General features: G+C 41.6%; 1 protein-coding gene across 2 annotated transcripts in view; it reads left to right on the top strand.

Annotated features, from left to right (window-relative positions):
* The window catches only part of ZFYVE16 (zinc finger FYVE-type containing 16), a 227,023-nt gene extending 211,772 nt beyond the window's left edge, over positions 1–15,251 (top strand). For both annotated transcript variants that reach the window (XM_029574267.1, XM_029574278.1), the window contains one exon: positions 10,906–15,251. In XM_029574267.1, the coding sequence (XP_029430127.1) occupies positions 10,906–11,067 (162 nt within the window). In that variant the 3' untranslated portion in view covers positions 11,068–15,251. The remainder of the gene's footprint in view (positions 1–10,905) is intronic.
* The last annotated feature ends 1,569 nt before the right edge of the window (positions 15,252–16,820 follow it).

Raw genomic sequence — 16,820 nt, 5'->3', positions numbered from 1 at the left:
GTGTTCAAACTCTCTCTCATCGCCTTGCAACGAGGTTCACAACTCCGTAGTTGTTCTCAGTTGCGTTCCTGTTGATCTCCACGTTGCCTGCTTCTGACCCCGGCTTGCTTCTGATTCCGCTTCAGCCCGCTGCCTGCCTCCGACTCCGATTTGCTTCTGACTCCGCTTCAGCCTGCAGCCAGCCTCTGGCTCTGGTCTGCCTCCGACTCCGCTTCAGCCTGCAGCCAGCCTCTGGCTCTGGTCTGCCTCCGACTCCGCTTCAGCCTGCAGCCAGCCTCTGACTCCGGCCTGCTTCTGACCCCGCTTCACCCACTGCCTGCCTCTGTCTCCGGTTGCTACAGACTCCGCAGCCGCCCGCTGTCCTGCCTTCAGCCGGCCCTCGGCCCTGTGCAGCCGGTTCCCTTGGACTTCCTATCCTTTCTGCTTGCTCTGGTCCCGGCCTACGCCCATCTCAGCCTCTTTACTTTCTGTGTCAGCTCCTAGTCCCGAGGACCCGGGACCCTACGGGCTCCTCCCGGGGGGTCCCTGGTTCCTGGGTGAACCCTTCCAGCTTGTGGCTCTGCCCCCCGGCCTACCCTGTCTCCCTAGGTAGGCCGGCCCAAGGGTCCACTATCTCTCCAGCAGCATCAAACTGCAACATTGTTCGCAGTAATTTAACCACTCTGAGAGGTCTCCTCTGTGTATAGTCCAATCAAGTTTTTCCAAAACCATCCACTGCAGATCTTCAAAAAGATGTTTAGCCATACAGTGAGCCACTCTAGGCACCGTCAAATTAGATGTGTTTAAACGTGACTGATGTTCCATTATCCTAACACGCACCGGGCAGCTAGTACGGCCCACATATACTTTAGGGCAAGGACACATAATAATGTAAATAACATTTGCTGATTGACACTTAGTAATGGACTTACATTTAATGCAATATCCATTAATAGGATTGTGCCAAAATTGCCCTTGAGTAGTGTTGGTACACACACTACATTGTTGGCACTTGGTATAATATCCCGATGATCTCACATCCTTGTCTGAAAAATAAGAATGTACTACTCAATCCCTTATATTAGACCCACAAGAAGTAGCTATTAACGGCAGTCCACTTAACACTGTTCTGTCTTCAGAGTAAGTTCCATTTACCATTACACACTATCAACCAGTTTGTAATCCATACCACCTTCTTGTTGCCCACTCCCAAGCTTTTCATTTTATTCATAAACTTTCTATGTGGGGCTGTATCAAAAGATTTGCTGAAATCCAAGTAAATCACATTGATTTCTCTTCTTTAATCCAATTCTCTAGTCACCTAATAAAAAATTCAATCAGATTTGTCTCATATTATCTTCCCCTGGTGAATCCATGCTGCCTCAGGTCCAGCAACCCACTGGACTGTAGATAGTTCACTATCCTTTCCTTCAGCAGAGTCTCCAATAAGAGAGAGAGCATGTATGTAGGAGTGGGAGCCTACGTGTAAGAGAGAAAATGTAAGAGTGAGAGCCTGTGTGTGTGGGAGTGGGAACCTACCTGTTAGAGATAGTACATAAGAGTGAGAACCTGCATGTGAGAGTGGGGGCCTGGGTAAGAGAGAGTGTTTGGGAGAGGGAGCCTGTATGAGGAAGGAAGGAAAGAAGACAGGAGAAGAAAGAAGAAACAATAAAAGAGACTTTGGAAAATGAATTAGGAAAAGACAGACAAGGGAAAAATTAGACTGTGACCAACCTATTAAAAAAAATAAGATCAGACAACAAAGTTAAAAAAAAATAAAAATGGCATATGTCAGGATTGAAATATGCCATCTTTGGGAATGTGCATTTCTTCTATATTTGTATTTTTCTTTTCTTCAGTATTTTACTGTTCACAGAGTCTGATTTCTTGGGTTTTCCATTTCAGTCTTGTCTGCATGTTTGTTTTTAATTTGTAGTCTCTTATTCAGTATTAGGTAAGGGTCTGTCTGTGTTGCGCATGTGTGACAGAGTTGCAGTATTTCGGCTAGTGTGTAGTTTCTCTGTAGGGATTTGTAGCACTCTGGCTTGTTTGCCCAGTAGGTGGTGTATTAGTGTTCTAGGGCCAGGCATAACATTTGCCTTGTTGCCTTTTCATAGATAAGGTTACTTTTGTTTTGAGTCCTGAGAGTTACTGCTGTTATGGTATAGTATGGCAAGGCTCTTGATGTTTTTTTTTATTATATGTTTTTAGGGGTTTATGTTACTTCACAAAGTGCTTGGCAGTGGAGGGAGTTTGTTTTGCTGTTACTGAGGTGACACCAGAATCTGAATATATATATATATTTTTTTTTTGCATGTTGGGTTATAATATGAATGATCCTAGTTCTGCTTTGCACCCATTGTGAATCTTAAGTTCTAATGATTCTTATGATTTTTGCTGTTTTATTAGTTATATGCTCTGCATTTTTGGAAAGAGAATTCATAAAAGAGAATATTTGTTTTATGACATGATTGGATCTGATGTTTCTGTTAAGTGTTCTTTGTTTACTTTTATATGATTTTTGTGTATTTCTAAACTGCAGTACATATAAAATAAATTAATACAGATCAATACACTATTTTAATGTTGATAAGTGCTTGAAACAAAATATTTTAAAGCATCACTCATGATGCATGATAGCTTGTTGCAGACTACAAAGAAATCCATACGGGCCAATACAGTACAGTGCACTCCAGCGGAGCACACTGTTAACCCGCGATTGGACACGTGTTTTCGACGCGCTAGTTTTACCCCTTATTTAGTAATGGGTCGAAAACGCACATCCAACCCCCCCTCCCCCCCGAACCTAATAGCGCCCGCAACATGCAAATGCATGTTGATGGCCCTATTAGGTATTCCCGTGCGATTCAGAAAGGAAAATGTGCAGCCAAGCCGCACATTTTACTTTCAGAAATTAGCGCCTACCCAAAGGTAGACGCTAATTTCTCTGGGCACTGGGAAAGTGCACAGAAAAGCATTAAAAACTTCTTTTCTGCACTCTCCGACTTAATATCATGGCAATATTAAGTCGGAGGTCCCGAAAGTTACAAAAAGTTAAAAAAAAAAAAAATTTGAAGTCGGCCCGCGGCTTGAAAACCAGACGCTCAATTTTGCCGGCGTCCGGTTTCCAAACCCGTGGCTGTCAGCGGGTTTGAGAACCGACGCCGGCAAAATTGAGCGTCAGCTGTCAAACCCGCTAGCACCTCTTTTTACCGCCAGCCCTAATTTGAATACTGAATCGCACGAACAGGAGAGTGGCCTGTGCGCGTGCCGGGAAAGCGGGCGACTTTACTGTATCGGCCCGATTGTCAGGTACACTCTAAGGCATTATTTACTGATAAGAGTACAACTAGTAGGGCTCAAACCTATATGCCTACTGCTCACCCATGTTAACCTTGGACCCCCTAAAAAATTCAGTTCTGGCTGTGCCACTGATCCATCCACCAGTGAGGGATTCTGTGACAACTGGGCGAGCCATCTGGAGAAGGAGAATTTCAAAATGGGGAATAAAGAACAAAATTCTACATCAGCAGCCATGCAAAACAACTGTGCTTAATATATATACACATGGAGGGACTGAATATGGTTTGTATTGCATAGGTGTAGAAAATGTAGAGCTCTGAAATAGTCTCTGAAAACCTGTCTTGTGTTATGTAAGCCTTTTCTGAAACTGAGATGTCCTAGAAACATGATGGGTGAAAAAGATCATTATGATCTATCTAGTCTTCCCATCCACACCCACTATCCAGCTTTACAATCCCTTCCACTCCTTAAGGGTCCTCTGTGTTTATCCCATGATTTCGCGACTTCAAATACTGTTCTTGTCTCCATGTTGAGGCTGCTCCATGTATCCACCAACCCTCTCTGTAAAGAAATATTTACTTGGATCAGAGGAGTTCCCAACCTTTTTGGATGCAGGGACCCCTGTTCAACATTCATAAGTTTTAGGGATCCCCATTCTTTCCTTACCAGTCTCGTTTCCCTCAGCCAGTCACTCCCGATCAGTCTCTTTCTCTCCCCTAACTCTTCCCCACCAGTCCTCTCCATCAGCCTCTCCCCACAGGTTTCTCTCCCATCACCCGTCTTCCCAATCTCTCCTCCCAGACCCTCTCCACAAGTCAGTCTCTCCCCATTCCTACCCAGCCCCAACCCACCAGTATCTCATATCCAAACGCATCCTTACTAGTCTCTCCCCAAGCTCCCATCCAATCAGGCTCTCACTGCAGTCTCTCCCCAATAGTCTCTCTTTCCTTAGCTCTTCCCCACTATTCTGTCTCTCTTAGCCCCCCCCCCCCCAGCCTCTCTCCATTAGTCTTTCTTTCCTTCAGTTCCCCTCACTAGTCTTTCTCCCCATACCCTCCCCAACAGTCTTTCTCACACTTACTAGTCTCTCCCCCCTTCCAGTCTCTGCCACTCAAGCACTCTTCCACTTCCTCCACCAGTCTCTCTCCCTTTCAGCTTCCACCCAGCAGTATACTTTGTATTTTGTACTCACAGGCTTGCAAACAAATTTTCATGGACACCCCTAATGGAGTGACCCTCAGAACATTCAGGAGCCAGTGGTGGGCAGGTGATTCCAAAATGATCCCTGGTGGTTGTCTGTCCCTCCCGCCTTCCTTGATCCCTGGCAACCATCTGTCCCCACCTTCCTTATGATCCCTGGCAGTCGTCTCTCCCTCCTGCCCTCCCCAATGATTTCTTCCCAAGTGTCTTCCCTCCTGCCCTTTCCTCCTGTAACTCCCCCCCCCCCCCCCCCCCACTGCTCCTCTCCCTTTTGCCTTCCGCATGGCTCCTTTCTGAATGCCTTCTATCTTTCCAGCTCCACCCTGTCTTCTTGTCCCTGGACCTTCTGGCCCCTTTCTGCCTCCCATGGGGCGTTCCCTCCTGCTTTCCTCTTCTCGTGGCTGCCTCCCTCTTTCACTCCTTTCTGAGTGCTGTCTTATCCATGGCCCCTTCCCAAGTGCCTTCCTTTGTGCACTGCTTTATCCCACATATAGCACTTTTCCCATAACCTCTTCCTGAGTGCTAACCCTATCATGGCCTACATAAGAATATAAGATATGCCATACTGGGTCAGACCAAGGGTCCATCAAGCCCGCCCAGCATCCTGTTTCCAACAGTGGCCAATCTAGGGTATAAGTACTTGGCAAGTACTCAAACATTAAATAGATCTCAAGCTACTATTCCTTATTGATCAATAGCAGTTTATGGATTTTTCTCTAGGAACTTCGCCAAACCATTTTTAAACCCAGTTACACTAACTGACATAACCACATCATCTGGCAGTGAATTCCAGAGCTTAACTATGCGCTGAGTGAAAGAATTTTCTTCGATTTGTTTTAAATGAGCTACTTGTTAACTTCATGCAATGCCCCCTAGTCCTTCTATTATCTGAAAGAGTAAATGGCAAATTTACTGATTCTTCTAGACCTCTCCGCAGCCTTCGATACGGTGGACCACAATTTGCTTATTTCTAGTCTGGAAACCATCGGTCTCGCTGAAAAAACCCTAAGTTGGTTTTCATCCTTCCTGAAAAATAGATTTTTCAGAGTCTCTTACAACAACTCTTCTTCAAATGCCATCCCCCTCAATACTGGTGTACCACAAGGATCAGCTCTCTCTCCCATTCTGTTTAACATTTACCTTATTCCGCTATGCCATCTCCTATCCAAACTTGATATTACCTATTACATGTACGCCGATGATATTCAAATTCTCATTCCAATCTCCTCCTCCATTGAAGATTCTATGTCCAGTGCTGCCTCACTCCTTGATTCAATCAGAAACATGTTACTCCAGCTCAAATTATGCTTAAACATGAACAAAACCGAATGCATTCTAATCGCCAGAAATAATGTCAGACCAAAATTTATCCCACCTTTCCAATTCGACAATACCACCATCCAACTCAAAGACAACGTTAAAGACTTGGGCTTCTGGATTGATAGCGATCTAAACTATAAAATACACATCTCTTCAAAAATAAAAGAAGGATTTCATAAATTACATGTAATCAAACACCTAAAACCTCTGCTTCACACCCCCATGATTTCAAAACCGTCCTTCAAACCCTAATCTTCTCTGGTCTGGATTATTGCAATTCTCTACTAATTGGCTTACCTAAATCATCCCTAAGACCCTTACAACTCCTTCAGAATGCTGCTGCCAGAGTTCTGACGGGTAAAAGAAAATTTGATCATATCACACCCGTACTCAAGCAATTACAATGGCTCTCAATTGAACAAAGAATCGAATTTAAGGTCCTCTCAACTTTACAGAAAGCAATATACAAAGCAGACTACACCGCACTTGATGACATCATTCATATCCAGTACTCTCCACGCACAACAAGATCAACTAGTAAACTACAGCTAGTGATTCCATCACTCCCTTATGCTAAACTCTCGTCCACCAGAAACAGAGCCATTTCTATCATCGGCCCAAAACTATGGAACTCCTTACCTCAGTTCCTCACCTCCCAAGAAAACCCAAAATCTTTTAAGAAAGAACTAAAAGCCTGGCTACTCTGCCAATCTCATACTGACAGCCTGCACAACAATCTCAAAACTTAATCCCACAGCTTCCCATATTTTGTCATTTATTCCCCCCTCTGTCTAATCATCCTGTTTCCTACAGATATCTAAGACTATTTTATCATTATACTTGAACTCAGTCTATTTAATGTACCTATCCTTTGGTACATCTTATCTGGTTTATACTCAATATGCTTATCCTTTAGGATATCTTGCCTTGTTCATATGTTTGACATGACAGTTCTCAGATTGTTAATTGTTGTTTTTCTTCAATGTCTTCAATAGTTTTATGTAACATGTTGTTATAATTTGTAAACCGGAGTGAAGGCTACTCTGCTCTACCTCGGTATATAAAAAAATGCTAAATAAATAAATAAATAAAAATAAATAACCGATTTACATTAACCTGTTCGAGTCCTTTCATGATTTTGTAGACTTCATTCATAACCCCCCCTCAGTCTTCTCTTCTCCAATCTGAACAGCCCTAACTTCTTTAGCCTTTGCTCATAAGGGAGCCATTCCATGGCCCTTATCATTTTGTTCGCCCTTCTCTGCACTTTCTCCAGTGCAGCTATATCTTTTTTGAGATGTGGCAACCAGAATTGCACACAGTATTCAAGTTGCGGTCTCACCCTGGAGCGGTACTATAGAAGGACTAGGGGGCATTCCATGAAGTTAGCAAGTAAGCACATTTAAAACTAATCGGAGAAAATTATTTTTCACTCAACGTACAATTAAGCACTGGAATTTGTTGCCAGAGGAGGTGGTTAGTGCAGTTAGTGTAGCTGGGTTCAGAAAAGGTTTGGATAAGTTCTTGGAGGAGAAGTCCATTAACTGCTATTAATCAAGTTTACTTAGGGAATAGCCACTGCTATTAATTGCATCAGTAGCATGGGATCTTCTTGGTGTTTGGGTAATTGCCAGGTTCTTGTGGCCTGGTTTGGCCTCTGTTGGAAACAGGATGCTGGGCTTGATGGACCCTTGGTCTGACCCAGCATGGCAATTTCTTATGTTCTTATTATGACATTCACCATTTTATATGCCATTCAGTTTGCTTTTTTGATCGCCACAGCACACTGAGCCAACGATTTTAACGTATTATCCACTATGACTCCGAGATCTCTTTCCTGGGTGGTAACTCCTAAGATAGAACCTAACATTGTGTAACTACAGCAAGGGTTATTTTACCCTATATGCATCACTTTGCACATTAAATTTCATCTGCCATTTGGAAGCCCAATCTTCCAGTCTCACAAGGTCCTCCTGCAATTTATCACAATCCGCTTAAGATTTAATTATGCTGCATAAATTTGTGTTATCCACAAATTTGATGACCTCACTCATTGTACCCCTGTCCAGATGATTTATTAATATATTAAAAAGCACCGGTCCAAGTACAGATCCCTGAGGCTCTCCACTGTTTATCTTTTTCCACTGTGAAAACAAACTATTTAATCCTGCTCTCTGTTTTCTGTCTTATAACCAGTTTTCTATCCATAAAAGAACATCACCTCCTATCCCATGACTTTTTAGTTTTCTTAGAAGCCTTTCATGAGGGACTTTGTTGAATGACTTCTGAAAACCGAAATACAGCACATCTACCAGTTCACCTTTGTCTTCCTGAGTGCTCTTCCTCCTGCCCTCTACTCCCTGTGGCCAGGTCACCTCTTGAGTGCTTGTTTTACTCCTCCCAGTCCCACATGCTGGATCTCAATTGGTCTGTTTTCTCCTGCTTTCCTCCTTCTTCCCCCGTGGTCATACTATTCACTTAGCGGATAATTTTCAAAGGTGTTATGTGCATAAATGTAACATATAATCGTAGCAATTTTCAAAAGCCATTTACTGTAGTTACTCCTATGGAGAATTTAATGGCATATATTGTGGCAATTTTCAAAAGCCCACTTACTCGAGAAAAGTGCATTTACACAAGTAAAACCCAGTTTTACTTGAGTAAATGCTTTTTAAAATCAGGCCCTTAGTGCAGCTTTTCTCCCTCACTTGTCGGGTCAGCAAGGCAGCCAGAGCACATGCAGCAGTGTCCAGAAACACTCCTTAAGGTTATTGCCCTGCTGGCCTCTTCTGGTAGTATGGAGCAGCAGCTAATTTGGATGCTGAAATTAGTATACTTTCCATCCTCCATTTCATGTGACATCAGGCTCCACATGGTAGCAAACATCTGCACTCTTCCCTGCCTCCTGCACTTTCGGATGGTGGAGGGACTGAGGGGCATTCCATGGGGTTAGCAGGTGGCACATTTGGGACTGGTCGGAGACTGTTCTTTTTCACTCAGTGCACAGTAGAGCTCTGGAGTTTGTTGCCAGAGGATGTGGTTGGTGCAGCTGGTGTAGCTGGGTTCGGAAGGGGTTTGTTTGGATGGGTTCTTGGAGGAGAGGTCCATTGACTCCACTGCTATTAATTGCATCAGTAGCATGGGACCTTCTTGGTGTTTGGGTGATTGCCAGGTTCTTGTGGCCTGGTTTGGCCTCTGTTGGAAACAGGATGCTGGGCTTGATGGACCCTTGGTCTGACCCAGCGTGGCAATTTCTTGTGTCCTGTCTGTACTAGCTCTGGCTCCCCATGGCAGTGATCAGCCCCACTCTTCCCCTGCTCCTCCTCTCTGTGTATGTTTGGGCTCCTTGAGATTGATATTTCTCTCCTTTTGTCATGGGCAGGATGGGATCAGGCAGTGAAATCAGTCAGCAGCCTCCTTAGAGCAGAGCTCCTCAGAGGTGATGTCAGCCTGCTATTTTTCTCAGCAGCTGCACTTTGATTGCCTCATTTCCTACAGACCCCATATTGGGAACCACTGCCTTAGATTACTGCCATGTCGACCCCATTTCACCCTCATTCCTTGACCCTTTTGTTAGAGCCTCCTTTCTTTTGAAAGAGGCCCGACTCCTCTGCATGGAAGCCTTGGCAGTATTTAAATGTCCCTATCAAATCTCACCTTTCCTCCAGGGTACTCATGTTTGGATCTTTAAGTCTGTTTCCATATGCATTAGAACGAAGACCACTGACCATTTTAGAAGCCACCCCCTGGACCAACTCCAGCTAGTTTATATCGAAGATGCAGTCTTCAGAACTGTATAGAGTATTCCAAATAAGGTCTTACCAGGGACATATACAGGAGCAATATCATCTCTTTTTTCTGCAGATCATTCTTCTCCTTATGCATCCAAACATCTTTCTGCTTTTACTGTCACCTTATTCACGTGTTTGGCCATCTTAAGACCATCTGATAAGATCACCTCCAGATCCCACTCTTCTTTCATGCTTAGAATTTCACTCCTTATACTGTACTTCTTCCTCAGGTTTTTTCATCCTAAATACATAACTCTGCATTTTTAGCATTAAATCTTAGTTGCCAGTCCCAAGACTGTTCCTATAGTTTCACTAGATCCCGTCTCATGGTTTTCACACCTTCCTGGATGTCTGTTGTAGATTTTGGTATCATCAGTAAGAAGACAAACCTTTTCCTGATAATTCTTCCACAAAGTGGCTCATGAAAATGTTGAATTAGTCCAGGAATTGATCCTTCTGGCACATTGCTAGTAATGTCCCTCTCCTTTGAGTGAACTCCATTTATCACTATCGTTTGCAGTCCCCCTATGCAACTAGTTCCTAACTCAATCCCATAGCAAGTTATGTATGTCACCTTTGCAGAGCCATGTCAAAGGCCTTATTGAAATCCAAGTACACTGCGTCTAGTGACCTCCCCCCAGTCCAGATTTCTAGCCACTCAAAGATATTGATCAGATTTGTCTGACAAGACCCACCTCTAGTAAAAAGTAAATCATCACATACCTGTATGTACATATTTATCAGATTTCTATTTATACAATTTTTTCAACAAAACATTTTTAAAAAATGATTTATACCATCACAATACAAATACAATATAAAATATAAAATATCAACCATCAACATTCACTCTCCACATACATACTCAGTGCAATACATTGAATAATTTCCACAATATTATACCACTTTTAATACAATTATCAAAAAACAAATATTTAAACATTCCCATAAGTATCAAATTATTTTTAAATATTTAAGTCTCCTACAGTTGATTCTTTACACATACTTATCTACCAAATAATATAATCCATATATTATTCATTCTGTATGATGTCATCCATATATTTCAACTTTCTCCTCCATGTAATTCTTCATAAAAAATTTTTTTCTTCCCTGTGGTTGAAACCCTTGATGTTTGTTGTATATCCCACCTCTAATAAAGTCATGCTGCATGCATTTCATATCTTCCATGAATTTTTGGAAAATTTGGATGGTGATAATTTAAACCAAAAGCAAAACTGCACCAATGACCAACCCTTCATATTGAATATCTGCTGTTGTGATGACAGCTTACATTGTTTCTCTATTTCAGGTGGAGTATCGGGCAGGATCTGGAGGCCAGCTTCTCCCTCAGCATTACCTGAATGAGTTGGACAGTGCACTGGTCCCGGTGATCCACGGCAGGGCTTCCGATACCAGCACTTTGCCGCTCATGATGGAGCTCTTTTTTTTTCTTATAGAGAACCTCTTTTAATCACAGTGACTTTGCATCTTTTATCAAATCTAGTGGAAAACTAAACTGCACACCACAGCTTTATTGATTAAAAACACTAACATTTAAGGGGGTCGGGCTGTTCAAAATGAAAGCAAAACTCAACATTTCTTTTAATGGGTTTTAATTTAAAAGACAAAGCACCATCCACTTTTCTAGCAAGAGTTTGTTTCTCTAGTGTCTGAACTTTTACACTTAATATAGTCAGTAAAGCAGGGACTTTGAACACCTTTTGAGGTAGAGTGAAAAAGGTGCTATAGTAATGTTAGGGTTTATATGCTCACTTTTCATGCCCCATTGTAGAACACAAGCCATAACAAAGTAATCGGCTCCCAATTTGTGAACGGGAAGTGCAAATTAGCTTTGCCTAATAGGAGCCTTTACCATTTGGGAATTTTTTATTTTTGACATAAAAAGCACAAAATGAGAATCTACTTGATGGAGAATCTAAGTTTTTTACTGCATTTGTGAAGTTATATATCAACACTGCGTCTTTGGTCAGAAGAAGGCTTTGTTGGTTATCTTTGGGTTTATGTCCATTGTGAAAACAGTAAAGACTGAATAGTTTGGAGACTCATTCTGGCAGAAATTGTGTTTGGAGTAGCTCTCACTCCATCTCTCAGATGGCGGAATGTTTGGTTAGTCATGTGGACATCCATAGGGGCTTTCATATCAGCTAGTAAAAAATTAACTTAAAGCAGCAGCCTTCACCATGGAGAATAACCTGCCCCACGCTGCTTCATGAAAGACTGCTACAGACGTTGATTCTTTCACCGTGCATGTTGCATCCACTCACTGACATTTGTAAATCCAGTCTATATTTCCCCAACTGAGGCCAGGTAGATATTTGGACCCTCACGTGTAGGTGAACTGGCAATGAGGTGTAATGATGTGGTTTCACTGTTCCCAGGATACTCACCTTAATGTACTTGTAGTAAAAGAATTTTTGTTGTGAGCTTGGTTCAAGGAAAGGTACATTGTATCTATGTGAATTAGTTTGTACTGTGCTGTGAACAATGAGGATAAGACATTGATAAATAAGTATTAGGACAAAACAGCACCTAGTAATATGAGTGATTATAAACAGCACAAAAAACAGTTATTTATTCAATTTCAACTAAATGCACTTTTTATTGTGCACAGTAAAACAATAGCTTCAAGTCCAATAGATTTGCCATGGGTATATGTTCAGGCTGTCTATTTGCCAGGCATATGGTGCCTGGTGAAGGGATAAACACGTTTTGAAACACATGATGTAGCATTGCCAGGATTTTCTGGTGAATTAAATGCCTTTAATTCATACTGTCTAAAGAATGGGAAAATACAGTATCTCGTTGGCAATGAGCACGTAACAGTTTTATGCTACTCCTGTTAGTGAGTGCAGTTTGCATAAAGAAGACTGAAATTCATTTTCTAAAGGAAAAAGGTTGCTAAAAACGGCAACTGTTCTAATATTCAGCCATAATTTAGCTGGCATCACAGAGTGAGCAAATGGAAAAAACAACTGTAGCCTAGTTGAACAACCAGGAAACTGGACAGCAGCTGTGCTCCTGTTATTACTAAGCACAAGCAGGCAAGATGTTTAATATTTTCCTTTGTTTTCTAGATTTGGGCTTTGGATGTTTAACTAAAATGCACAGAGCACAGAAGGTACATATTACTTGAAATCAGTGGAAACACATAGTGGTGCTCTGTGGGGTGATTGGAAAATAAAAATAAAATACACTGGCCAGCTAACACAGATTGTTGCCTTACCTAGCACAGAACGGTGTGTGCAGGTCTCTGCCGTAATTCAGGTTTGAAGAGCTTCTCATGCTCAGACTTCTAGGTGACCTCTTACCAGCCGGGTGATGCTGTGTCATTTTGGGTTCCCTTGGAACCATCGTGGAGGGCGTGGACACCAGTGACAAGAGGTGCACCTGCTGTATTAGTTAGACGGGTGCTTAAGCAGCGGTAAGTTGAGGAACTACATGAAAACAAGACTATGCATCCTACATGCAGGCCTTCAAATTTTCTTTTTCACTGTCAAACTGGGACCCACAGGATCAAGTTCTGCACCTCCATCTAACATCTCTGTTGTTTTTCTACAGAGGGAGTAAGCGGCCATTACATTATGTTCACATAGGATAGTATCTGCAATTATCCGTAAATGTGTAATATATGTTTCTATTATATTCATCCTTTTTTCTTCCTGCGGTGAGTTGCTTATCACAGTATGCTGGGCTTAGAAAGATATTGCCAGTCGGCCCAGAAGTGGTTGTAACATAGCAATAAATGAGGCATTATCTCTGCATCGCAATCTTCCCCCCCCCCCCCCCCCCCCCCACCCTTTTCTCTTGTTTTTCTAGAAACCAAAGTAGAAGGAAAAAAAATAATATTGTGTAAAGTTTCATGACCTGCCTGACTTCAAGCCTTTGTACTGTGCCTGTTGATGTTTAGATATTAGTTAACGTTTACAATATATTTATATACTTGTGGGATTTACATGTAACAAGCGCTCAGGTCCAACAGAGAGTGCACATGGGTCTTGAGAAAATACATTACTCGTCTAGTAGAAAGAAGCCAAGGGCTGTGATAGGGAGTGAAAGACACACAATGATATAGAATGTACGCCCAAAAGGTTCTGGAATATTAACAGTAAATTCTCAATCAGACTTGAAAAGTGGGTTAATGAAATTGGCCATAGATATAGACAAAAGATACTATTTCCTGTTAGACTTTGGATTGCCTGTCTACTTGAAAGAAGATCCCCCCATGCCAGGTGCCTGTTATCACCCTTCTAAGAATTAGCAATATTCTTGTTGTTGTGAATCATCTAGCACAGCTTCTACAATATGGGTGGTATAAAAAAAAACCTTGTAAATAAATAAATATGGATACTCTAAAGAATTCATTGGCCTTATAAAGACTACTACCTGGATCATTTTCTCTTAAGTACTTTTATTATTCTTCTAACACATATTTTTGTCTTGAAAAAATGACATAGCTCCCATAAGTCTCAGAAAATGTATTTTCCAGTACATTCTTCTTAAAAAAAACAACAAAAAAAAAAAACCAGCTTGCTCAACACTGTATGAGAATTGCATCTGAGCTGTAGTTATGAAGTCTGCTGCACAGCTCTGGAAATCTCTTAACAATAAGGGAGAAATGAGAGAGCGACCACCCAACAGTATTGCATCAGAAATGGGATTATGGTTCCAGTGTAGCACTAATTTAGAGCCTTTATTACATTTCTAAAATTATGTATTCAAGGTCAGACTAATGGCCTAAAGATTGTTTCCCTGTGCTATTCTTGAGGAGGATGCCTGTGCTTGATTCTTAGTTTGTGTACCTGTTTCCTGAATTGACTAAGGCTTGGGGTGTTGCTAATGCAACCCACACCAGCCCTAGCTGAGAGGGCTGAATCACACGGTCCTTCTGGTGGCAGCATCTAGTGATCAGCCGGTGAGTTGCATCGGAAACACTTCACAAGGTCATGTCAGTATTCTGCTGTCTTGGCCACAGGCGGTAATTGCAAGAGTGAGGGTGCAACCTAGAAAAATACAGGAAGCTAAGAAAGGTGGTTCACTGCAAAAGCAGTATGGAGATAGCACAGGAGAGGAAGACAAACACTTTACTTTTAGATCACTTTAAGGAAAATGCATCTCTGTCGGACCAATCAGTGAGTCAGCTGTGCATAGGATACAAGTTATACTCAGCTGGTTTAAAGTCTGATTGAGAATTTCCTTCACCTATTATTCAGCTGCCTTTATTGATTCTCAAAGAAAAACCTTGATCTCATTTTTATATCAAAAACAACTTAAAATAAATTGTATTAACCAACCAACCTATTCAACTACTTGAAGGGCCAAAGCTAGGAAAAATGCTCAGGAATTGATGTAAAACTCTCAGGCCCATCATGAGGCTGGGCACTTCCCTGAATCAGAAGATTTATAGCTTTTCTGAACAGCCAAAGACTTCTCCACTAGATGCAGCTGATACAAGTTATCCATCCTTCCGATTCACAGATGAAGACTGACGAAGTAAATCAAAAGGAAGATGGGGGGGGAATGATGGGGGGGGAATGTTAAATATCTTTTTCAAATCCTGATAAATGATTTGACTGCATTGTTAAGCATAATTATAGAAGATAAAAGCAATTTTCAAGTAAATTTCTTTTGAAAGTCCATTTGTTACATTTGCATGCTTTAGCTCATATAAACAGTATGATCATGGTTTATAAGCATCACAGGATATGAATCTGAATTTTTTATTAGGTTCTTGTTTCATGATCTGTATAATTAGTTCTCTCTCAGGATTGAAATTGTTGCAAATACTGAATTAATACTAAATCTATTTTCTTGTTTGAATGAAGAATTTTCATTTTAGAGTTTAGGTAATAGATTGTGTGCTTACACGAATTATAGGTAACGTATTTTTCCTGGAATTTGTGCCGATAGATAAGATTTTGTTTGTCCTTCCATAGAAATATTCTATCCTTGGTTCTTCCCATCCAATTATCATTAGCAAGAGCACAAGCATGGCCGGCAGTATTCTCCTTGTTTTCTCCCACTGTAGACCAGATACTTTGACAGGTTGTGGTGGGAGGGATACAAGTGCCCCTTCCACTGATGCATCTTGGCCAAACCCAGAGTGCCACTGTAAAAGCAATACATGGCTCAGTTATCCCCCCCCCCCCCCCCCCCTGCACACTTGGAGCTCTGGGCAGTATTAGTTTGGCAACTGCCCTAGCTCTGACCATATTGTAGATAAGAGTTGAGTGTCTGTTCCAATAAGCTTATAAACATTTGCCATTCTGATGCAGTCTGATCGGCCACAATAAAGAGGGCCCAAATTTACAGATACATCACATGTAGTCACATTTAACAAGCCTCTGAAGTCACCATATTTATTTGTAAGGTATCCAAATGTCACTTCTCCACAACAGTGATGACTTAAAAGAAAATGATGCAAAGAATTGGTTTCATTGACAAAAACACAAGCCTCAAAAGTTAAGAGCACATCTTTCCAAAATTCTAAAAATCAAAAGAACTACTCCTAATGCTTTGGCATGAGCAGAAGTACCACAGTGAGCTTGGGGCTGTATACAATTGTAATTTTTTAAATCAAACATTTGCATGTTTGAGCAAGATTGTACACATTCCAGATGCATCACAGATACCTGCATATCATATGTATAAATAAATTAAAAATACAGAGTTTCTTTCAAAAACCTTTTCACCAATAAAATAGTGGGTTCTCTGTCAACAAACAGGGCTGAATTAATTATGACCCGTGGGTGACTGTGCCAAATGGAAACCTTTCTCTAAGTTCAGCAGAGCTTTTGCTCTACTGAGCATGTGTAGGAGTTCCCATGCAAGTGCTGCCTCATGATCCATTCAGTCATTTTTTGTCTGCACTGCCATCTAGACATTCACCAGTCTCTCTTTCTGAATATTTCTCAATCCTTCAGTGGTCCTTGCCCTGCTTCACTGCATGGGCAGTCCCTCAACAGCACTTTTCAGTGCTACAAATACAAAAGTATATTAGAAGAAAAAATGAAGCTGCCTAAGCCCATGAAGCCTACCATAAACAGTTTCAAGGACTGCTTCTGTGGGCAAAAGATGTCCATCATGAATGATAGGGCCCTATCATGACTCCTCCATTTGTTATAATTGTGGCTGGATGTCCCCCAGAACACAGAAGAGTTGGGCCTACAAGATGTCCGAGCTCAGGGACTGTCTGAGCTCTTCATC

The sequence above is a fragment of the Rhinatrema bivittatum genome, chromosome 1 (genome assembly GCF_901001135.1).
Source record: "Rhinatrema bivittatum chromosome 1, aRhiBiv1.1, whole genome shotgun sequence".
Classification (NCBI taxonomy): Eukaryota; Metazoa; Chordata; class Amphibia; order Gymnophiona; family Rhinatrematidae; genus Rhinatrema; species Rhinatrema bivittatum.
This window is presented reverse-complemented; position numbering and strand designations above follow the sequence as displayed.